The following is a 25,279-nucleotide window of genomic DNA, read 5'->3' on the forward strand; positions in this document are numbered from 1 at the left end:
CCACGCCCCCACCCCACACCCACTTCAGATGACGTCATGGTTTCCTTTATCAAAGTGATTATGAGCTTGGATATATGGTACAGTCAATATGTACATTCTGTATCCACAAAGCTGCATATGGTTTCCAATAAGAATCTTTGGCCTATTGATCACACAGAGGCTCCACACCCTGTTTTCATACCTCGCCCAGTTCTGCTGGTGTGAGGCAGCAAGCTCAGAAAGCTTTCCTAGGGAAAGTGCCAGTCGGCCACTGGCGGTCACTCGGAGCAAAGCTAGTGCCAGGCTGCCAAGGCAGCAATAGCAATCCCAACCAATTTCTTTGAATGGACTTGGGTGGATTCTGGGCGTTATTCTTAGGCTGAGACATCTTTATATACACTCAAAAATGCAGGACCAACTGGGTGTGGTGGTGTATATCTTTAAACGTGGGAGGTGGCAGGACCGTAATTAATGAGAAAAATTCTGGACAACAGTTGGAGAGATGGCTCTGCTATTCCTCCAGAGGATCCAAGGTTCATTTCCCAGAAACCACCACCTGTAACTCCAGTTCCAAGGGATCCGATGCCTTCTGCAGGTACCAGAAATCGTACACACAAATCACCCATACACATAATAAAAATATATATTTAAAAAAAAATAAATAAATTCTTAGCTGGGTGTATTGGCAAATGCCTTTAATCCCAGCACTCAGGAGGCAGTGGCAGGTGGATCTCTGAGTTTGAGGCCAGCCTGGTCTACAAAGGGAGTTCCAGGACAACCAGAACTATACAGAAAAACCCTCTCCAAAAAAAAAAAAAACAAACAAAAAAGAACAACTATATGTGTGTATACATATACATGTAAGTATACATGTATAGGTATGTATGTACGTATGTATGTACTAGGTAGTACTAGGTATGTACTAGGGCAAATGCAAAGGATGCCCCCCCCAGAACCCCCAGGAAAGGCAAAAACAAAGTGTGAGGTTGTCTTGTGGCCAGACCCTCAACCCCCAGAGAGACCACCGGAATCCAAGACTTGGATGCAAAAGCAAGGGTTTATTCCAAAGCGCAATATGGGCCAGACAAGGAGCTCCCCTCCTTGGGTTGCAGGGACTTTTATAGCCACAACCCCTAGGACCACCAACTTTCACTTAGTTTGCGTACGTGGACCTAACTGAGAACTGCAAACGGGTTACAAGGTTACAAAAGGGCAAGAGATTAAAAAATAATGATGTCATTATGCAAATGAAGCATGGGTATGAGTATGTCTTCCTTTGATTGGCCCGTTCCTTGCTGTCCTTGGGGTATGTAAATGAGGCACAATATGAGCAGATTTCTGATTGGCCAGTTTATGGCTATCCTTGAGACAGCAGCATTCCCGTTCTTATCAGCCTCCACCAGACGGCCCTCACTGACTCCGCTTTTCCTGAAGTGTTTTTCATTTAGGCAGGGTGGCCAACTTAAGCAAGAAGCAGCAGGTTGCTCTGACCTTTTTATTTTTATTTCTCTCAGTCTTACGAGATCGATGCTTTGGAAGGAAGAAAGCAGTCACATTTACATCATGTAATGTGGTTCTATGAATGGGATGAGGCAGCCTGGCCCCAAATCCAGCCAAGGCTGAGAACGATGGGGACCTAGGTTCACAATTATGAAAGTACCAGCACTAGGAGCCTGGCGCTAGGATGTGGAACAGGGAGAACAAAGTGCAGAATGAGTAGGCTACAATGGCTCACTCTCGGGAGGCTAAAGCCCAAGGATTTCTGCAGGTAAGGACTAATTTCAGCTCTATAGTGAATCCAAGGCAGCCACAGAATAAGAGGGCCCTGTCTCAAAACACACAAACACACATACGCATGCTCTTTTGGTTTGCGGTACCCACAGCATATGGGAGTCCCTAACGCCTTTTTTGCAAAACTTGGATGATAATAATACACTTTAAAGACTATAACCATTTGTGTATTTGCTCTTTAACATAAAAAGAATGCTATCATTCTGTAGCTGTTTGCTTAAGATCCAAGAGAAATCTTTAAGCAAAATCCCCTTGCTCGGAGAAGAGAAAACGGCAACCTTAACCAATTAGTTAAGAGTCCTTCTCCCATTTGGAAATGCTGTGGTTAGATTGTGCTGCAGTTAAAATCTCCTAATTGGCAATACATTCAGCACATTCAAAACCAAAATCTGGTAGGCTAGGGAAATAGCTCGGTGGGCAAAGTGCTGGCCACACAAGAGCTTGAAGGATCTGAACCCAGGGAACAAGCCTGTCTGCCACTGGGAAGATCTGCTGCAGGACTGAAAACTAAGGAAGTAGGAAGGTTTGTTTTGGCAGGACTGGGGTGTGATGTTAACAAAGACTGTGATCTTGACAGGATCTAGCACCACCTAGAAGACAAACACACCTGCGATTACCTACAGGTTAGCCTCTGGGGCTGCCTGTGAGGAACGAGCCTGATTAGGGTAATTTCAATAGCTTCCTTAACTTCCACCACAAACAATTATCTGAGCCCTTGACCTTCAAGCCCAAACCAAGTTTTCCTTTTTTGTTTCCGTCAGAGTACTTTACCATACTAAAGAAAAAGTAATTGATAGGCCAGGCAAGCACTCTACCCCATTCTCCATTCCCAGATCCTAAGAGTCAATCTTTTTGTTTTGTTTTGTTTTGTTTGTTTGTTTGTTTTCCGAGATAGGATTTTTTCTGTGTAGTCCTGACCTGAAATTCACTCTGCAGATCCAGCTGGCCTTGAATTCACAAAGATCCACCTGCCTCTGCCTCCTTAGTGCTGGGATTGACGGCAAGCATCACCACGCCTGGCTCCTAATAGTCAAATATTTTTAAAATATTTATTTATTTATTAAGTATACAATATTCTGTCTGTGTGTGTGTCTGCAGGTCAGAAGAGAGCACCAGACCTCATTACAGATGGTTGTGAGCCACCATGTGGTTGCTGGGAATTGAACTCAGGACCTTTGGAAGAGCAGGCAATGCTCTTAACCACTGAGCCATCTCTCCAGCCCCCTAATAGTCAAATTTTTAACTACAAAATATAACAAGGAGGAAAGGCTGGGACATAGCTCAGTGTCAGAATGCTTGACTCGCATTTGGGAGGCCCTGAGTTCAATCCCCACTACTGCAAAAGAAAAATAAGCTCCCGACACAGGCAAGAATATAAGGAAAGCTCTGTGCAGTGGGGTGGGGGCAAACCAGTCATTTTAGTACTGCTTGGACACTGCCAAAGGAAGAAGGTTTGCATAAAAAAAAAGTATGTCCACTGAATCCACTGAACCATTGCTAACCAAAGTGTGACCTGCAGGCGGGCAGCTTCTGCACGCCCAAGAGCTTCGTACCAACATACTATTCCTACAACACACATAGGCAGACCAATCAGAAACCTGTTAATCTGGCAGATGACCTCTCTGAAGCAAAGCAGAGGTGGAAAAGGCCTCAGACAGCTTCAGTGTCTTAGCAGTTAACTATCGCCCTAGAGTTGTGCACATCCAGGAAGTCTTCATGTAAGGTCCCCAGACCTTAGCACAACTGACTCCATCATGGAAGTCCCTGCCATTCAGGCTGTAAAACTCAAGCGTGTAGACAACACCACCTGCCAAAACTAAAACAAACAGACAAACAAAACCTCCAAATAGCCATTGGAAAGTTTCTAAATGCACTAACCTAGATTTTTGGCATCTGTAAGTTCTGCTTGGCTAAATGTCAACCCAGAACATGGTTTTTGTACTTAAAAGCTCACCCTGAGAAAGGCTGGGTACGACATGGAATTCTGAACACCCAGTGTAGTGCTGTCTGACAAAGACTTTCTATTGGTTTAAAGCCATATTCGAGCAGTCTTTTCTGGTGGAGGTTCCACTGAGACACCAGGGGTCTCAGAGTCCCTTAGACTGAGGAGGGGTGCGATGATGGTCCAAGAACTACTAAAGGATGTGCAACCTGAGATGCTCCAGGTGCCCAGGGTTCCCTTTGATGAACTGCTGCCTGTCCTGCAGAGGGGTCTGTCACCTCCACCCCAAAAGGAAACAAATTAGAAAGTCACCTGGTCTGCCCAGTTCAGGCACCTTCTTCATGTACACATAGACGAGGTCAGACATGGTTACTGATCTGGTGTCTGGGCTCCATGCACGACACTCGATCTTTCTGTCTGTTCAGGTGTGTGAATGTGTGGTGACCACCTCTGTAGTCTTTACTATGTCTTTCTATGTGTTTTTGTCAGTTTTGTTTCCCTGTATTGGCCAGTGGCTTTCTCTGGTATGAGAAGCCCCTGTCTCAAGACCTGTGCCCCATCCCATTGGGTGTTGTTCCTTTGGTCCACGCCCACTCCCAGCGACCTCTGACCACTCGCCTCACCTGAAGACTCTTCTTCCTGTTCTCTTCTGGTGTGCACACGTATCTTTGTCTCTCTTTTCTCGTGTCTCTCTCTCTCTCTCTCTCTCTCTCTCTCTCTCTCTCTCTCTCTCTCTCTCTCCCTCACTCCTTTAATAAACGTTTACGCCTATTTTCTGTGTCTATGTGCCTTTACCCGCCGTTTACCCGCCACTCGGCTCTCCCGGCCGCGTGGGCGCCCACCTGCTGCTGGGAATCTGCAGCGGCTTGGCTCTCGCGGCTCCGCCAGCCCGAGCCACCGAGTGTAGTTTACACTTGCTCGCTAGGCTCTCCCTGCGGAGTGGGCGCCCACCTGCTGCTGCAGCCGCTTGGCTCTCCCAGGACCTGCTGGGCGGCCCGCTGGCCACATAGCGGGGCCGCCCGCCCGGGATGAGCCACTGCTCGTAAACCACCCGGGGATCTTGCAGGGACCCACAACCGTCTCTGCCGGGCTGGCAGCTGCTCCGCTAACATTTTAAGAATAAAATTGGGGACCCGTATTCTTTTAGCTCTCACGTTTGCTCTGTTGCTTGGCTACTGCTCAGGGGTGGGGTTGGTGCCGGTGTGGGGATGGGGAGAGGCCGGACGCTCATCCAGGCCCTCAGTCATCTAAGTGGAGAGCACACGAGGAGAAAAAAACGGTTCCTCTCACCTGCTCTGCTCCACTCAGCACAGGTGCTAAGCAACCCCGGGGAAAGGGAAACGTTCCCTGGGCTGAGACCAAAGGAAAGAAAAAAGTTCCACTCCTTTCTCCTTTATGATTTATGACGCCCTTTAAACCAATGACCCATAACATACCATTCTCTGAAGAAGGCTAAAGAATAAATAAAAAACCTGACTTGGACTGGGCAAGGGGGTTGCTGCCAGACAACACAGCCTGAACAAACAGATTTTCCTTTCTGTGTGACCCTGATCAAGGAGACTTGAAGCAGTTTTCACTAGGTTTTAGAAAAATTATAGACAATTGCTGAGATTTTCTGTCACCCAGTCGGTCCCAGATATTTTTTTAAAAAGTTATAAAAGTTTTAAAAAATTAAAAATAGGGGACTAGAGAGATGGTTCATCAGTCACAAGCACTGACAGCTCTTCCAGAAGATCCAGGTTCAATTCCTAGCACCCACATGGCAGCCAAGAGCTATCTGTAAGTCCAAGATCTGACTCTTTCACACAGACATACATGCAGGCAAAACATCAATGCACATAAAATTTAAAAAATTAATTTTTAATTTAAATATAAATAGGTCTCGATTGCTGGAGGTAGTTCAAAGGGTGTTTAACATCAGAGAACTGGTTGGGACCTGATCTTTTGGATAAACAGAAAATCACCATCACTTCTCTAGTGACAAACACAGATACCCAGCAAAATGCCAGTGTCTTACCCTCTATCAGGAGAACCTGCCTGGCTGAAAGTCTTGCCTCCGATCAATACAGTTGGACTACCTCTCAGCTTGACAACAAAGATTTCCAGGGGTACGGGCCAACTCCCAAACCAACTCCCCCAAGACTGGTCCAATAGCAAGCTCCTACAATTGTTCAACTAACCAGTTCTGCGACCTCCATCCAGATTAAACAACACCCAGTGACCCTGGACACAAAAGGGGGAAACTGCAGTAAATATTGCCTGTCTTGAAGAGACAGGCATCCTGGTGCCCTTCCAGTTACCCTGGAACACGCCTCTCCTGCCTTTGAAGAAACCTGGGAACTGATTCCCCTGAGTCTGGTTCAGCTAGAGAAATGGGTGTACACTGTCTTGGACCTAAAAGACCTGTTCTTCAACGTCCCGTTGACAGAGGAGAGTTGACCCCTCTTTTGCTTCTAAATGGACAGGCCCAGTGCAGAGGATTCAGTGGGCGACATAGCTGGACCAGGTTGCCCCAGGATGCGGAGACACTAAATGCAGACTTCCTGACCTTCTCTCAGAGGTTTCTGGGAAAACACCGAGGGACTGGGCAAGAGTTACAGACCTCGGGCTACAGAACGCCAATTAAGAAAGCCCAACTTTGGGCTGGAGGAATGGCTCAGTGGTTAAGAGCATTGCGTGCTCTTCCAAAGGACCCGAGTTCGATTCCCAGCAACCACATGGTGGCTCACAACCATCTGTAATGAGGTCTGGTGTCCTCTTCTGGCCTACAGACATATATGCAAACAGAATAGTGTATCCATAATAAATAAATAAATATTAAAAAAAAAAAAAGAAAGCCCAACTTTGTACATCAGAGGCTACCTATCTTAGGTAAGGCAAAAGGAGCCTGTCCCAGAGTGGGATTGCTGCCATCCTACAGACCCCAACTCCAAAGACTCAGAGACAGGTTCAAGAGATTCTAGGTGCAGCTGGATATCGCTGCCGAGTTTGTGAAAACAGCAAGTCCTCTACACACCAGCAGCAAGGGTGGGTACTGAATTCCCAGTCTACAGTGAAATTAAACAAAAGGCTTCTGAGACTTTATCAACATCTCTGACACAAGAGGGGTTTTAACCCAAAATTCTGGGCCATGAAAACACCCTATGACGATCGGACCCTGTGACCACAAAATGGCCCACCATCTAAGATCTGTGATGGCTACTGCTAATTTAGTGGAATAAAGCAAACAACTTAGTTTTGGATCAAGATCTTATACTCAGAACACCCCATGACACAGCTGAGGTTCTCCCGAGGAGCACCTGACCACTGGCTGTCGAATGAATGTGTAGCCCAGTACCAGGCCCTACTCCCGTCCATCCTCAAGTCTGGCTTGAGAAACCTACCACCATCAACTTGTTGGGGAATGCTGACCCCCAGACCCTGAATTTCCTGTGCCGGAGTAAACAGCTTGTTTTTCCTATGCTTGCAGAGGCTCTGAGCACAAGACCCAGATGGCAGGGGAATTGGTTTCTGGTGGGCCTGCAGCTAAAAGATCCAGAGAGCTGAGGCGTGGCCAGAGCACTATATAAGCTGTCCCTGAACACAATAAAGGAGGCAGTCTGGGCATTCTTGGAGAGTGTGTGTGTGTGTGTGTGTGTGTGTGTGTGTGTTTCGATCTCCTGCGCCTTGCCCGGCTCGTGAACCATACCGTACCGCGTAGAGCGTAGAACAGGCGTGAGTTACAGCTACCCCTTTGCTTAATGATGCAGGTGCTCACCCTTCCTGTCAGGAGATGAAGGACGAAACCAGGTACATGGGAGCTACAGTGGTTACTTTAACCATGATTTGGGTCCAAGCCAGCTACTGCGCCCCACTGCCCTTTGCAGCCTGGCTCTGCCACCAGGGGGGCCTGCTGATATTCTAATGACATGTATTGCCTGTACTGCCCGTGACTCCATGGCAAAGAAGAAATTGACAGTTCAGGCTGTAAAACCCAACACAAAGACAGCACCACCTGCCAAAACTAAAACAAAGGCCGAACCCATCTTAGTACACATAGTTCTGTGCGGTGACTCCATGCGGGCTTTACAGCAGGCAGGGAAAAAATGATCCAGGAGGAGACAGAATGAACCTAGGCTCAGCCCGATTTTACTGGTACCGGTGCTGGACCAGGACTTGTAGTCTGGCTCAGATCTTTTCATTTCAGCCATATTTACTCACGGCACAATTTTTTTAAAAATATTATTTATTTATTTATTTATTTATTATGTATACAATATTCTCTCTGTGTGTATGCCTGCAGGCCAGAAGAGGGCACCAGACCTCATTACAGATGGCTGTGAGCCACCATGTGGTTGCTGGGAATTGAACTCAGGACCTTTGGAAGAGCAGGCATCTCTCCAGCCCTCACGGCACAATTTTTGAAAAAAAATATTATGATAACAACCCAGTCCTAAGAGTACAAAAGATTAAGACATGTTCACATTGAGATTCCTTACAAAGTACATCGGGCTTCTTACTCAGAGATGGTGCCCAAGATTTAGGGTCTAGGGAGCTTGACTGAGGTAAACATAAGGCCTGTGGGTGTCAGGATTGGCCTGGCCCTAAGATAACAGAGAAGTCACCTACGCTGTTACAAAGCAGAGTGGGTTTATGGTCTAAAAGCAATGTTCAAGATTTATGGGGAAAGGTCTTAGGAAATAAAAACATAAATGCTGGGAGATGAGACAGGGCTTGTCCCATCAGACAACAAAGGACCACCAGGTTGTGAAGCAACGTCTTTCCGGTGGTCCAGGAAGGGCAGCTTCCACCTCATCCCTTTGAAGAGGTGAGCTGTGTGTTCAATTTTCCTGGATTTTGCAGTGCTGATCTGTGAACACAAGGCTCTTTGTTCTCTCCAGTTCTGGGAAAGTCTCTAAATGTACTAACCTTGCTTTTTGGCTTCTGTGGTTCTGCTTCAGCTAAAGGTCAACCCAGAACATGGTTTTTGTACTTAAAAGCTCAGCCTGAGAAAGGATCAGTGATACCCTGGGATCCTGAACACCCAGCATAGTCAGTGGCCAACTGATGAGGGCTTTCTATTGGCTTAAACCCATGTCTGAGCAGCCTCTGGGGTGGATACCCCACATTTCAAGAATGAAGACCAAATAAAGCCAACAACTCCTAGGAGGGAGTCCACTTCCGGCATGGAGTTTTCATTCAATAACCTTATGGCTTCTGGGAATGCCCTTTTCCACCCATATAGGGTACCCTTTGGATTTTTTTTACTTTCAATTAACCCAGCCCCAGTAGGGTTGTAGGCAGTAGGAAGCACCATTGTACCTGGTTGTCTTTCCAATGGCTTTCCACTCAGCGGTATATGCCATTATACAAAACATCTCCAAAGCAAGCAGGTCAAGGCAACACCCTGAACCACTGCCCCATAGCTAATAATGGGGCTACAAGATGACCTTGGTGGAGCACTCTGAAGGACTGCTGTCATTTGTTCTCAGCAAGTGTCAGGTGATCCCAGAAGCTCACAACTGAGGCACTAAAGTATAACATAAGCATGGTCTAATGCTGCATATACGGAAGTTCCGTCATTTGTAGCCATTGCTTCCTCCACACAGATCAAGGTTGGGTGGAAGCCTGGACAGGAGGCACTAACTGAGCTGGTTTTCTGTCATCTTCAGGCATTCCCTCTGAGCCATTATACTTCCACATCCTGAAGTTCTTCCACAGAGCCTCCCTACACTTCTATACCCCTGATGAGCTCGGTGGGTCTGGCTTAATCTGCTCAGACCCACTCAGCAACAAGGGTGGGTATAACTCTGCTCTCCCCTGCTGTGCCCTGGCTTGGCACTGTGGCTGTGGCTGTCCCTGTTGCCTCTCCCTGAGTACACCCTTGATGTGGGAGTCCCCTCTGTATGCTCTGAATACCATTGGTGAATAAAGAAACTGGCTTGGCCTGATGGGGTAGAACTAAACAATGCTGGGAGAAAGGAGGCAGAATAGAATGTAGCCCCGCTGGAACTTTACCCGGTAAAACACAGCCTCATGGCGATACACAGATTACTAGAAATAATTTAAATTAAGATATAAGAGTTAGCCAAAAAGAAGCTAGAGCTAATGGGCCAAGCAGTGATTTAAATAACATAGTTTCTGTGTGATTATTTCATGTCTGAGCTACCTGGAGGCTGGGAGACAAGTGGTCTCCTTACAACACACCTTGGCTGGGCAAATCATCTTCACCCCTAACATGACCTCCATCTGGAGGGACATGTAGTCTGGGGGATACTGACCCATTCCTGGACCGGCTTGATCATCTTCCCCTGTATTATTCTATCAGCTGTATCTTCTGTGAACTGCCCCTCGGGCTTTGAAGCCTTCAGACCGTTCCTGAGCAAACGCTCCCTCTTCCTGAAACCCAGACAAACCTCTTCCTCCCCTATATCTTTTATTTCCTCTGTGTTGCTCTCTTGCCTTAAGAGTTCCTTTGCATGCTAAGTCACTTAGTTCTGCCAAAGCCTTTCTAATTTATAAAGATCATGTCCCAACGATGGACTCAGCAAAGCCACTAAGGGTCAACACCAGCCTCGAGGGCCCTGATGGGTCATCCTTTTCTTTAGCTCCTCTGTGAACACAGCTCTATCTGGCCCAGAGAACTGCGGTTGAAACACAGCTCTTATTCCTAGTTCCCTCAATAGCATCGGCCCCTCCTCTATGGTTCCCAACCCCTGCAATCTGTGGGAACCCAAGAAGCAGAAAACCAAGTGTTTTGTAATAACCCAGTCCATCAGGGGCTGATTTCGCTCTCATTGTCTCACGTCTAAGGTCATGCAGCCTTTGGTTTAAGGAAGGATGGAAACTTACTATAGGATAAAAGGGCTAGCCAAAGAAACCTGCCCTGGCCCTGAAACCAGAGCCAGTGAAAGAAACACATCCTGGCTCTAAGACTCTAACCAGTGAAAGAAATAGTTTAGCCTTGAACCCAGAACCAAAGAAAAAAAATCCTGACCCTGAAACCAGTGCCAAAGAAACACACTTTGACCATAGAATCAGAGTCAGTGAAAGAGATATGCCCTTTCCCTGAAATTAGAGTCGCAAGGAGAAAAAGAGTCAGGGGAAGAAACATACTTTGGTCCTGAAAGCAGAGCCAAATCTTCCCTTGAGCAACTACTCAGACAACCAACCACTCCCTGAGCATAAAAATCTAGTCAACCTGAGCTCAAGGGACTGAAATCTGACCAATCCCCACCCTGGAAATCTTCTCCCTGGAAAAACTCCACCCCTAAGAAGCCCAGTGTAAGCTTGGTGCCTGTTCAGTTTGCAGCTTTTCAACCCTGGCAGCAGCAGCCGCTCTCCTGGATTCCTCCCTCCCAATAAATCTCCTGAATCCTGGATTACAGGGTTCCCTTTTCTCTACTAAAGGCTAGACTCAAGAGATATCTTATCACGTTACCATCTCTCTCTTCCTTTTTATCTAATTTACTTGTCAAAACAGAGGCTAACACGGAAGACGCCAGGCAGCTGCATCTCCCTTTCTTGTTGCAATTAATCCTCTACACAAGCAAGCTCCTGCTTGGCCACCATCTCAGCTCAGAGGCATTTCTAACTGCACACAGCGGCGGCCACCATCTCAGCTCCAACACATTTCTTTTTTATATTTTATTTTTGGTTTTTTGAGACAGGGTTTCTCTGTGGCTTTGGTGCCGACCCGGAAGTAGCTCTTGTAGACCAGGTTGGCCTCGAACTCCCAGAGATCCGCCTGCCTCTGCTTCCCGAGTGCTGGGATTAAAGGCGTGTGCCACCACCGCCCGGCCCGACATTTCTTTTTTAAAAAAATATTTTTTATGGTTAATTTAACTTCATTTTATGTGCACTGATGTGAAGGTATCAGATCCCCTACAACTGGATCTTCAGACAGTTGTGAGCTGCCATATGGGTGCGGGAACTGAACCCGGGTCCTCTTGGAAGAGCAGTCAGTGCTCTTAACCACTGAGCCATCTCTCCAGCCCCATCCAACACATTTCTAACTGTGCACAGCAGCGGTCCAGCAACCTCCACAGCTGCTTGATGAGAGTTGACTCTGATCTCAAAGACTGCAAAATTTTCTCTGAGCTTTTCACTGTTTTCAGGGCATCTCTGTATTCACATCACCCCACTCATCAATCAGGCATGATACTCCACACCACACAGATGAAGACTGACACCCTAGGATCCCTGCCACAGATACTCCTAATCCTGAGTAGGTTCAACCTTGGGTGAACCATGCACTTCCTCCTAGCACAGAGGCACACGAACACACACCATAGGGAAAGAACAGGTGGACTGGAATCTCCCCCGCCCATGCTTCCCACTCAGGCTGCACAGCCTCAGGTTCATGCCTTGTTCCCCACCACGCACTCACTCCTTCCCAGGTCATATTCGGTTCTTTGGGGTGCCCGTCAGTTATGTTGTGTAATGAAACATGTTGTATTCCCCCAGATAGGGCGCTCACAACAGACCAAAATACAGATACCACCGAAGTTCATCCGACATGGTGAACCAAGAGTTTTATTGGGGTTACTTCTAGGAGCAGAAACGTCTCAAAGACAGCTGTATCACCAAAGCTCATTCCGACATGGGGAACAGCTCACAGAAGCTAAGAAACCTGAAAACATTGCAGAGCCTGCAGGCACCCAACAGGCTAGAGAGGGTACTTCCCAAGTGACTGGTCCAAACTTGTTCTAGGAAGCTCAGCTGGTTTCTGCTTCTCCCAGGTCTGGTTTCAGAGCTTTCTTTGCTGCTCAGCTAACTCCTCTGAGGGGGAGGGACTCTGCCTTTCCTGCCTACAAAAGGAGGGAGGGGCCTAATGAATCCAGTCAGTTTCAGGGAGTTCCTGAAGCTATTTTCGGTTGTTTAGTCTCCTCTTCAAAGGGCGTCCAGGCAGGCTGGATGGAATGCTCGTTTTGGAGATAACCGTTACACTACAGGGTTATCCTCGGGAACTAAGAAATGAGAATTCTGGTGGAGAGCAGGTCAGCCTAACAGCAGAGCTGGAACACATCTCCATGTAGCCAGAGTTTTTCCATAAACTCCTTGCGTGAAGTTGGGATTCTTGACTTAACAGGAAAAAAGAATCCCATGGTGAGCCAGTATTAAGCAGAATCAGTGTTTATTAAGAGAAGAGTCAAAGAGCCAGTGGTGGTGGTGCAATCCTTTAATCCCAGAATTTGAGGGGCAGAGGCAAAGGCAAACAGATTTCTGTGAGTTCAAGGCAAGTCTCATCTACATAGCCAGTTCCAAGTAAGTTAAGGCAATATAGCCAGATCTTACCTGGGGGTGAGATGGGGTGGGGAGGACAGATGTGGGGCTGGAGAGATGGCTCAGTGGTTAAGAGCAGTCACCGGCTGTTCTTCCAAAAGACCCAGATTCAACTCCCAACACCCAAGTGGCAGCTTACAACTGTCTGTAACTCAGGTCCAGGGGACTGACACCCTCACAGACACCAGTGCACATAGAATAAAAATAAGTCATTAAAAAAAGTAAGAGAGAAGGAAGGAAAAGAAGTTTCAAGTCAGATGGTACATGCCTGCCATCCCAGCACTTGGGACGTGGGGGCAGGAAGATTAGGAAACCAAGGCCATCACAGACTTTAGAGCAACTCTGAAACAGCCTGGAATACACGAGAGTCAAAAGAAACAATTTCCAGAAACCACGGGCTATTAAGGGAATAATCCAGTGGCAGGTACAGGCTTCCTGCTACAGGTTATCTACCAGAAAGAGAGGCTCCTGAGGTTCCTAAAATAATACATAAAATGGCCACCTCTGCCGGTTGCTCATAGAACTGGATGCTAAGACTAGAAACGCCACCTGCCTTGGTCATGGGACACAGGGAAATCAAACAGAACCTGGACTAGAAGGAGCCAGGAAGGCTCCTGGGATAGAACATCACCAGCTGTCTTACTTGGGTGTGGATCCTCATGCAGAAGAGGCAAGTCTGTTCCAGGAGTAGCCACCCTCCTGCCTGGACCCAATGCCTGTTCCACAGAAGGACCTTTAAATCCGGTATTGTACCAGTCAATCAGAAGCTCATGTCTGGAAGGTCATAGACTCTCACACGGACGCTACTGAAGTTGTTTTATCAAATGGACACGATGTGCCAATCACCTTACATTCCAAACAACTGTTTCAGCCCAAAGAGCAGTGTGGCCGTCAGCTGTGGTCCTCTGTAGCGCCTCTCAAGCCTCCAAAGGAGGAAAGAACAGAAAAGCCAGAGGAAGATGGGAGAGGTATGGTCCAGGAGAGAGATGGCAACTGCACTCCTTTAACATTATTATTATTATTATTAAATGTGTGTGTGGGCCTGGTGCTATGGAGGTGGATCTCCTGGGTCTAGAGCTACAGGTCATTGTTAGTCACCAACACTGGTGTTGGGAACTGAATTAGGGTCCTCTGCAAAGGCAGTACCACAGTCACTCTCCAGACAGCTATTACAAGCCTGGGCCTGTCAACACCCTATCATGAAAAGGGAACAGTTCATGAGACTCTATCCCTTCCTGAAAATTTATGGAAAGCTGCTGATTGGCGGGAAGCTGATAGCACAGCAGCTGGTAGGGTGTCCATGCTCCCGTAAGGAAACCCTTACCTTATTCCTGGAATCTCTCTCTAGTTTTTCCTTTTAGCTTTTGGGCTTTCCCCCTGGCCTCCCCAGCCCACTCCTATTCCCATCAGTGCTTTTCCTGTATTAAGTATTTTGAGACAGTCTCCCTATGTTGCCCCTGGTTGGCATGGAACTTAGTAAGTCAACCAGGCTGGCCTCAAAGTCAGGGAGCTGGGATTAAAGGCTTCCGTGGTCACATCTAGCCTGCTTTCCCTCTTGCTAATAAACTATCTCTAATGCTAACCACTTGTCCTTGGTGCAACCCTCTGTCTCGGCACCAGAATCTGGGAGCAGGCGCCCTCTGAACTCAGACCTGAAGCCTGCAATGTGCTTTTTCTTTCCCTTCTCCTTTCTGGATATTAGCCAAAAGCCTAGCATGCTTCCCCTGACACTCCAGACTTTCTCTGAACTCCATGCCTAACTTAAAGGCAAGGTTTCTCTCCATTTTCTTCCTCCTGGCAGCTGTCATCAGGATCCTGCTATATTTATCTCAAAGCTTAAAATGATTTTTTTCTTTTCTATTACTATGTGTGCAGATCAAAGGCTGGAGTAGAGGATCTTCCTCACTTCTCTCCAACTTATTTCCTGCAATTATCTTTAATGATGTGTGTGTGTGTCCATCTAGGTAAGTGCACCTGAGTACAAAGATACCTGAAGATGCCAGAAGGTGTCCAATTCCAGGAACTGGAGTTCCCTGAATATGTAAACTGCTCGACATGGGTGCTGAGAAGTGAGCTCAAATCATTTCCAATAGCAGTCAGCACCGAGGAGCAAGCACTCCAGCTCCTTTTCAAGACAGGGTCTCTCTGTGTTGCCGTGGCTGTCCTGGAACTCACCCTGTAGACCAGGCTGGCCTCGAACTCACAGAAATCTGCAGACCTCTGCCTCTGGAGTGCTGAGATTAAAGGTGTGCTCCACTACTGCCCAACCACAATCTTTTCTTATACAGTGGGTTTCTGCGACATTCCCAGGAAACTGCAGGTTTACGGACAGGAAGAGAGAAAGGTGTTCGGCCTCGTCAAGCCCTGCTTCTCTATGGACAAGAGGCTTCAACTGGAATCCAAGGTAAAGGGCTTTACTTTTCCTTCTCATGGCCCCCAAATTTCCCCTGCCTTCATTTTCCATCTTTCACAGGCCAGGACCAAACATGATGGTGAGAGGTCCCCCACAAACACAGTGGTGAAAAGTCCCAACCACACACAAAGATGATACAGGAAAGGACACGGGTCAGGTAGGATGTGGTCCTGTCCCACTACCCTGTTCCTCTAGCCTCTGGGAGCAGAAGAACCAGACAGCAGCAGCTTTACCTATACCAGACACAGAGGCTGAAACAGGCGGCTCTTGACCATTTGACCAAGTGTAGAAATAAGACAGACCGCACAAAAGGGCGAGGGAAACAAAGGAGACCTTAACACAGGACCATATGAGCGGCGAGCCCATCTCTTACTCTCCTGGGATGGAGAACTGTTCCTTTAGTACTGGAAATTTGTAATGTCATTTGTAAATTAGATTCACCAGGCTGCCCTGACGAAGAGTGGAAGTGAAACCGGCCCACCATCGTTAGTCTCCTCTGAAGGAGGACGCACCGCACGCCACGGACAGCGGAATTCATCTCATCTCGGCGACAGTTTCACCAATTCACTGACGTAGTGGTGTGCTGGTTTCACATTCCAGGAGCTCACCACAGGTGAAATCTGGCATTCCATGTCAAGGGACAGATAAGACACTATGACCAGAAAAGCTGAGGGCCTCTGTTGAGAAGGCGCTGTCCGGCCTGGTCTAATTTTAACTGGGGCCCGGTGTATGGGGATCCCTACCAGAAATACTGTACTGGGAACGAAAACGACCTACACTGAGGGATGGGGAGACTGACACGGGACTAAACTGAATGCTGGGAGGAAGAAGGTGGAGTCAACGAGAAGCCATATAGCCCCGCCTGACACAGACACCAAAACTTTACCCGGTAAGCCACAGCCTCATGGCGATACAGAGATGACTAGAATTGGGCTAAATTAAGATATAAGGGTTAGCCAATAGGAAGCTAAAGCTAATGGGCCAAGAGATTAATTAATTAATATAGTTTCTATGTGATTATTTCAGGGCTGAGCAGCCGGGAACCAACAAGCAGTCTCCTTACAACAGGACAGATGGCTCTTGCAGACAACTGGGATTCAGTTCCCAGCAGCCATATGTCAGCTCACTGTCATCTGCCAGAGGGCCTGTAACCCTCTTTTGACCTCCGCGAGAACTGCATACACGTGAAGCAGGTACATACAGACATGCCGGTAGATGTTCATACACATAATTGTGTAAAGTAAAAATACAGGCATTGAGCTGGGGAGTCTAAATCTGTGGTAAGAGACAAGTATGGGAAAACTTGGGCAGCAGGAGGACACCAAACTCCTCCAGCTCTCACGTCTTACATAAAACGGCTTTGCATGTCTCCTTAGAGCGCGTGTTTAGCTTACTTAAAACCAATACTATGTAAATATGACATAAATAACTATACTGTATTATTTAACGGATGATGGAGGACTGCATATATTCATTATAGATACAGCCCCAAACACTGAGACCGACAACATTGAAACCCTGAATACGAGGTGGGGGGGGACCTGTTGGAGAGAGAACATTCCAGAACACACAGCATCACTCTACTACTGTTCACTTCTTTCTTTCGTGAGACCCAGGCTGTTCTAAATTTATGGCGGTTCTCTTGGTTCAGCCTCCCGACTGCTGAGATTACAGGCATGAGCATGCTTAGCTTTAAACTGCTTTTTTGAGTAAGCTATGGATGCCAGCCCCTACCTCACAGGAAAGCTAAGATCACAGCTTCTGGAAAGAAAGCATTATAGCCTTCGACCTCAGAGGATACAGGAAGTATTAACTTTGAAAAGTGAACTTAGTGTTAAACTTTTGAGTGATTTCTGATCATCAAAATGATGTCAGTCAGTGGGGATGCACACCTTTAATCCCAGCACTCGGGAGGCAGAGGCAGGTGGATCTCTCTGAGTTTGAGGCCAGTCTCCTGGTCTACAGAGCTGGTTCCAGGACAGGCTCCAAAGCTACAGAGAGACCCTGTCTTGAAAAACAAAAAAATAACTAAGTAAAAATAATTAAGTAGGTAAGTAAGTAAACAGAAGAAGGGAGGAAAGATGGAGGAGGTTGAGACCAAGCATGCAAGAGTATGCAAACCAGTCTGGAAGATTACAATCACACGTACATATTAAAGAACTAGTATCCAAGTATGTAAAGTTTCTACAAATTAATGGGACAGAGCCCAATAAAAAGACATGCAACTGGTTCATAACCAAAGTCAAACCCTTCACAAGGGAAGTGCAAATTATACTAGCACACCACTGCATACCCCTAGAATGCTAAAATCTAAGAGAGTGACAGCGCCAAACCCTGGTGAACTATGAGACAACCAGTCCGTCACCCATCTGTAGTTACCAGAGCACCAGTCCGTCACCCATCTGTAGTTAACAGAGCAAACTGGACCTGAACTGACCTCTTTGGAAAACTGGCTAGCACTGGGCAAGTCAAACTTCACCCAGTGAGCAACGGTTCCAGTCAATAGTATCTACCCATTGCAAATACAAACACATATCTAAAAACAAAACCTGGTTTATGGCTTAAGGATGCTCAGAGCAGCTGAAGAAAAAATAATATATATAGTACAAATGTATACTCATATACACACACACAGCATCCCCCAAACTAGAAACTGTTCAATCCAGTGAACAGACAAATAAGGTGTGTTAGTAGAACATCATGAAGCAACAAACATAGACCATTCATACATTCCAACAGGAGGAGGTGCCGAGTTACGCTAAGGGAAAGGAACAGAATACAAGTGCATACAGTAAAATCTGTGCAAAGTGACCGGCTCCCCGTCGGTGACAGGCTGAGCTGGGACCAGGTAGAAAAGAGGAAAAGAAAACCTTAAAACCTTCTTTAGTCAGACAGGAACATACATTTGCTACTGAACCATACAAAGAACAACCTGATCTCACTGTACGCGGATGGCCATTTCATAAAAAACAAAGAAAAACCCCTAATAGCTGAATCAAAGTTTTATTTCTGGAAACCTTTGATAGTCAAGGCAAAACCACGACTTCTTAAAGGTTTAACGGGGCAGGGGGAGGGCCAGCTAGCTCTTGAGCTGAAACCAAGGACCGTGTATAAGCCGAAAGCTCTTAACCTCCGTTTTCACCAGGAATGTTTAAGTTTAGCTTAGGGAGCACACTACGTAGTATGCAGGACCTAGTTAGTAAACAGCAGGATAAGAAACAGCAATTAGAAAACACGCAGAAAACGATAATTTCATCTGGCACGGTCTACCGCAGGCTCTCATCTGAACCCCTCCACTCTTAGTCTTTCCCAGAAAACTCTCCTTTCTCACGCCGAGAGAAATGGGTGTTGTGGAAGGAGGGGGAGGGCCGGTTTTTCCTTAGGCCTTACACCCCCACCCACCTCAGCCTTTTAAAATGGAAATCAAGGTTTTAGGAAACCAAATTATATTTAAAGCTATACAGGAACTCAACTACTGAAGAAATTTTCAATAGTCTTGTGAAATAAAGATGTTTGCAGAAACATGGTGAGTACTTCACCCTGGTTTCCTGTCTACTTGGACGCTATCTTGCAAAAGGCCTCATTTCCAAGCGCACATACCCCACAAAGGGCAGGTTCCTACGGGAGAGGAAGCCTGAGGAGATCTCGGCTTTTATCACCAATGCCGCCTGGCTGGACGACTGCCAACTGCAGGGCTCAAGTAGATTTATCTCTCCTGGAGATCATGTAGTACATTTGCCTAATGCAATGCCCTAGATTTTACAAATTGCATCCACCGATGATGCACTTGCAAGCCTGCAGATTTGAACTCTTCCAAGGAAGACCCAGACATCTGCAGACGACTGTCTGCCCTGGCCATCCGCAAAAGCACTGCTTGAGACTGCTTACTCAAAATCTGATTTTAAATTTCTGCGAATTCCTTGGCTTTCAGAAAACTCGGGGTTGAGCCAATGCACTAATGTTCAATCTGCATTCACACTACACAGTCAGAACCCATACATATCAACGATCTTTGGAAAGCTTTTAAGGCTAAAAATTTCTATTATGTGGCCATAATGAGTCCAACTAAAGGAAATCTGAGACTATAAATAGCACAATAGCATCACCAGGAGGGGAATGAGTGCTTTGCTTAAAATGGCACAAGGCAGTTTATAATTCGATATGCTACATATTTCTTAAGCTATCAAATATTAAATACGAGCCACCAAAAGAAAAAAGACGATTCGTGCTGAGGGAGATAAGAATGCATTCTCATAAAAAAGTTATATGTGCCACATAACTATCACTTTTTAAGGCACTTCTTCGTCTTGCAGCGTTATTCACTGCAAAGGAGCTCGGATCTAACTCCCAAAAATGATGTCACAAAACCCCAAATGCAGAGTAATCGACTCAAGGCTGGTGCAGTCCAGGGCTGCCAACTATCAGTTAAGGGTAGCGCCACAGCGCAAGAATCCATCAGGCTGCCCACGAGAATCGCCGCTTGTTTTCTATACAAATGAGACCTTAATAGCGCCAACCTGAAAAGCCATTTTAAAAACTGCATTTGCCCGCCGTGCCGGCTTAGAGGGATCACCTGTCCACGGGCAGGAACCTGAGTGGGTGTAAAATGGCTTCTCCAGGCCGACTGGGACGCAGTCACACGACGGCGCCTTCCTGGTGTAAAGGCTTTAAAACAAGTATGTGCGGGAAAACCCACTCAAGAGGGGCGAGAACTTCCCAACCGTTTCTGCTGGGGCGCGAACTCACGGCAGAGCCGCACCGGGGTGGACCCGCCCGCCGCGCACCCCCAGGACCCCGCGCTCCCTCCCCATGCCCCCGCGCCCCTCCCCACACCCCCGCCACTGCAGCTCGGCTCTCCCCGAGAATTAACTTTCTAATAATACAACTTTAGGCGGATGATCGCGGGCGGCACCCCAGGCCGAGGCCGATCTGGAAGCGACTTCGCGGCGCCGGCTGCGCAGCGCGCGGGATGGGTGCCCCCTCGTCGCCCGGCCGCGCTCACCAGGTACCAGACGCCCAGCAGGATGGTGCCGGTGCGGACATGGCAGCACAGGCAGCAGCTGTGCGAGTAGAACCGCGTCCAAGGCGCGACCATATTCATCGCTCCGACGCGCGCGCAAGTTTGCGAGAGCGTCGTCCGCGTCGGTCCCGGCTCCGCTAGCCCGGTCGCCCGCTCCTGGACCTCTTCCCCCGCACGCTCCGACGCCCCGGCCCGCTCGCCCCGGCCCTTGGCTCCGCGCTGTCCCGAGAGCTCCGAGTGGCGGCTGCGGCGGGACACTGAGCTCCAAGACCGCGGCGACGCGAGGGGGCGGGGGAGGCGAGGCCTGGGTCACGTGGCCTGCCTGGGCTCGTGATGTCACCGCGGGCTCCAGCCAGCTGCGGGCGCCGGGCACGCTGCGCAAGTAGTTGCGGGGTTGCTGGACCCTCAGGGAGGCTCCAGGGATTTTCGTCGGCCATGGGTGCAACTTTGCTTGGGATTCGGATTCGTTCCGACTGTGTTTGCCTCGAATCTAGCTTGCAGATAATCGGTGAATGCCGTGCTGGGACCGTAGTTATCTTGCAAACTGGAGGAAGGGAAACGCGTGGCATGTATGATTCCAGTCAACTGCGGTACTTTGAACCACTGCGGAACCCGCTGAGAGCAATTTGTCTCAGCTTCCCAGCTCAATTACTCCGGTAGCAATCTTTTCCCAGAAAATAGGATGTGTGTCAAGGGCATCCTCACTGTGCTTCGGTAGCATTTTTAATAATGACTGAAGCTCTAAAGAAACAATTACTGCCGGGAGATCTTTGCAAGACCCAACACACTGCGTTGAAGAGCCCAGAGGATGGGGGTGGGGGTTACTTCCTTCCAGCTCGTGTTTTGTCTTGAAGGCTCGCATCCAAGGTTTAGCCTCTGACCACAGTGATAGCTAAGAATCTCGGATAAATGAGATTAAAAGTCCGTGTGAAAGTTTTATTTCAGACTTGGAACAAGAAATAAAACGGGTTCGATTTAAATTTAAGTACATGTCAAATAAGATTGGTTAGTTTCACAAAGACATGCACCTACCACGCTCTTGGTTTATAGTTTAAACGTAGGTTCTATCCCCAGGGTTACCAAATGCAGGTCCCTGAGCGGAGCTATTACTGTGGGAGGACTTGGAAAAGCTCAGTATTTGTTACTTTTCTTTACTACATTAGAGATAATTTTCTCTTTGGGATCTTTACGAGCTAAGGATTTCCTCTCCTGGCAGAGTGTTATCTTAGCTTGCAAGAAGTTATGAGCTTCGGCCTCAAGGTTGCAAAAAAAAAAAAAAGTATATAATTGTGTCCGCAGCCACTTGTAACTGGAAAAGCTGGAAAAGCATTAGTGCTCAAAAAGGGAACGGAAATATAAGATGGGGAATAGTGCATTGAAAGATGCTGACTGTTCACAGCCTTGGTAAACTGTCATAGTTACCGCTCTCTTCCCGCCAGAATTTCAGATTTGTTAAGCAAATGACACATCAATTCAAACAAACTTTATATTTCAGAAAATTTACTATTCAGGATATGAAGTCACGTTTGCCAAATTGCTATAGATTTTAAAATATAGAGTAGAAGCTAGCTGGAGAAAGATGTGCACAGGGGAAGCTTAGTAAAGCAAACCTCTACAGTGTCTTTGGGATGATCTTACTGGCATACAATAGAACTGAGAGAGACATGGTGGCGTACACCTTTTATCCCAGCACTTCGGAGGCGGGAGGCAGAGGCAGGTACATCTCTGCGAGTTTGAGGCCAGCCTGGTCTTCATGGTAAGTTCCAGGGTAGCAAAAAACAAACAACAACAAAAAGGACTGAGGCTTCCCCAGAAACTTGGAGACAGCCGGGTTACTCCCTTTTTGTTTTTGTCTGGGACTTTCTGAGGGACCATGTTGGCTTCAGTTCAGAACAGGGGTCACGTTGTGAAGTTACCACACCCTATAGGATTAGTTTCCAGTTCTAGTTAAGAATAACTTTCTGGCCAGGGATACACAGAGAAACCCTGTCTCAAAAAACGGAAGAAAAAAAAATAAAAGAAGTACCTGATGTGTCTTGCAAAATATGTTTTTGAATCTACACTGAATTATGATTGCCAACCCCATGACATATGACTCCCCACCTATGTGATGTATATTCTAGCATGTTCATTCTATAGAATTCTTTTGTGTTTGTTTGTTTGTTTGTTTTTTTAGAAGGGGTTTCTCTGTGTAAGAGCACTGGCTGTCCAGGAACTCACTTTGTAGACCAGGATGGCCTCGAACTCACAGAGATCCACCTGCTCTGCTTCCCGAGTGCTGGAATTAAAGGCGTGTGCCTCAATACTGCCACCACTACCTGGCCGAAATTCTTGCTTTTTCATTATAATTTTTCTAACCGCCCATGATCTCACCCCTGTAAACACACCAGCAGCTACTTGTGTTGTGTTTGGTTTTGTTGCTGTTTGTTTGTTTGCTTTATTAACCTTGTGGGTTTTCCCCCCATAAAAGGACCTTAAAAAGCTATCCCGACCGTGTTCTCTCAATCCCAGTCTAGGGTGAGACAGCAGACTGGCCAGTGCCTGAGCACCTTAAAATATACAGCTTGTTATGATAGGTCACTTGTGGAAGTGTCTTTCTCCTTGTATCTGGGAGTAACCATCCTTGGAGCCCAGGGCAGCTGCCATTTCACAGCAAGAAATAGCCACTAATAGCAAAGAGCTCACAGTTTAGCTGAGGAGGAACACAGAGAAATAAACACGAAAGGACATAAAGCAGGCTAGGCACTTGTGTGTGTTGAACACTGCATATCTTGGAAATCCACATCAAAGCCTTGGGGAGATCATGGAGGGCTTCCCAGAGGTGCTGAAGTCACAGCAGTTGTTAGGGTCAGAACCTGGTCTCTAGCAGCCCTGACAAGCAAGGTCTGACCACCAGTCTGCAATAGGACAATTACATTGGCAAATACTAATGAGAAACATAAAAAGGAGATTTATTCAATGTGGCATTGGGAAGAGGGACAAAGAGGTCCAGTGGCACCCCCAAATCCACCTTTGGGAGCCTGAATGAAGGTTAGGTTTAAGCAGAAGGCCAGTGCAGTGTGAATAAGCAGGCAAGCTGGCACCTTACCCATCATGGTCTCTGCTCTGTCTCCTGCAAAGTGGCCTGACAAGTTGTATGAGCTCTTTCTCTAGAAGACAAGTTCCTCCTCCGACTGGCACCAGTTTCAAGCCTCTTCCTTCCCCCCAGCACGAGATTCCTGGGGAAATTCCAGTTTGAAAGGGACCATTGTTTTATAGTCTGATAAGCCAAGAGACACAAGCGTCTCTTTAGAATGCACTAATTCCTGCCAGGACAGCGACAGTGACCTGTAGGTTAAGTTGCAATTGTCCTGAGGAAGAGACTAAAGAACCAGGATGGGAGATGGAGATGCCAGGGCCACAGCTGGCAAGCCTATGGCTGTAGAAACACTTAACTCAAAATTTGGGGTCCAAAGGCAGAGGGCGCAAAGTCCAGAGAGGAGAAGGATGTTGCAAGGTGGTTGGCAACCACCATGGCCAGCAGAATAACAATCTCCAGTCCATGGGACTTAGCAGCCAGTGTTAACTCTCAAACTTTAAGACAAGCGGTGGTGGCACACGCCTTTAATCCCAGCACTCAGGAGGCAGAGGCAGGCAGTTCACAGCCAACCTGTTATGCCCAAATCCACAATGCCCAGCAAAAGCCAACAAGGAAACCAAGAGTCCCGTATGTAAAAGCAAAAAGTCTTTATTTTAATCAAGTTTGCAAACTCGATCTCTCCACATGTCCAACATATTGAAATATCCGAAGAGCCCTGAGCTTAATTAGAATTGGGTTTTTATAGTAGTAAAGGTGGGGGTGAGGAGTTTCTGAGGTTCAGGACCCCTGATTGGCTGACATTTGTCTAGGGTTGTCTTGGTGAATGTGTGCTGGCAGGTGATCCTATCTACAGGTTGCAATGTTAGGCATTTCCTTTGGATGGTCTCTTCTTGGGCAGTGGTCGGATCCTATAACCAGGTATTGCCTCGGGGTAAACTATTTAGACTCAGGCCTCTTATTAAATTTTAATATTACCACCTCTGGCAGGTGATAATGGTTGGAAATAAAGAACTTCCTTTGGGTGACCTGTCCATACTTAGCTTATCATAGCTGGGCCCCACAGTCTACAGAGTGAGTTATAGGACAACCAGGGCTACACAGAAAAACCTGTCTGGGGTGTGTGTTGGGGGGCTGGGGGAGATGGAACACCATTAGAATGTGATTTTGCCCCAGTCAGGGTCAGGACTGTGAGGCACTCCAGACTGAGCTGCAGCCAACATGAACGCATCAAATTGATGTACCCTCAGAGGCCTCGTGATTAATCACAGAGTCATTAAAGCACATATTGGGGGTTTGGTCAGCACTGTATTGGAGGCTGAGAGACAAAGTGCAGGAGATGCAATCCCTGCCTCCGAGGGGAAAAATAACGAGAGATATGAAGATGGGCAGATGCAGTCATTAGTGGCAGGTCATGTGACTAGCAATAAACCAACAGATCCTGATTAATAGTGATGTTAATATGCACTCTGTACAATCCATCAGTGTCCAAAGATTTGGATTGCGATCAGCTATAGTTGTACTGGTCAGAGCCCAGTCAGGAAAACAGAAACCCTTCTAGGTATTTCAGACAGAGAATGTAACACAGGGACTTGATACCTGACACACTGAAAATTCCCAGCTCCCTTTTACAGTCGGCTAAGACCCTGATCCGACTGTCTTTTTTAAAGATGATTTTCTCTTTTAATGAACATTGCACCTGCATGCCAGAGGAGGGTTTAGGATCCCATTATAGATGGTTGTGGTGGTTGTACACCACTATGTGGCTGGTGGGAATTGAACTCAGGACCTCTG

The 25,279-nt window shown here is 47.2% G+C and overlaps 1 protein-coding gene across 2 annotated transcripts in view; it reads right to left on the bottom strand.

Moving 5' to 3' along the window:
- The window catches only part of Laptm4b (lysosomal protein transmembrane 4 beta), a 56,101-nt gene extending 35,422 nt beyond the window's left edge, over positions 1-20,679 (bottom strand). The window contains exon 1 of one of the 2 annotated variants that reach the window (XM_041637600.1): positions 20,392-20,679. In XM_041637600.1, the coding sequence (XP_041493534.1) occupies positions 20,392-20,490 (99 nt within the window). In that variant the 5' untranslated portion in view covers positions 20,491-20,679. The remainder of the gene's footprint in view (positions 1-20,391) is intronic. The other variant, XM_041637599.1, reaches the window with a different exon arrangement.
- Between the last annotated feature and the right edge of the window lie 4,600 nt (positions 20,680-25,279).

Source organism: Microtus oregoni, unplaced genomic scaffold, assembly GCF_018167655.1.
Source record: "Microtus oregoni isolate MIOR12 unplaced genomic scaffold, Mior012 000053F_ref0000044, whole genome shotgun sequence".
Classification (NCBI taxonomy): domain Eukaryota; kingdom Metazoa; phylum Chordata; class Mammalia; order Rodentia; family Cricetidae; genus Microtus; species Microtus oregoni.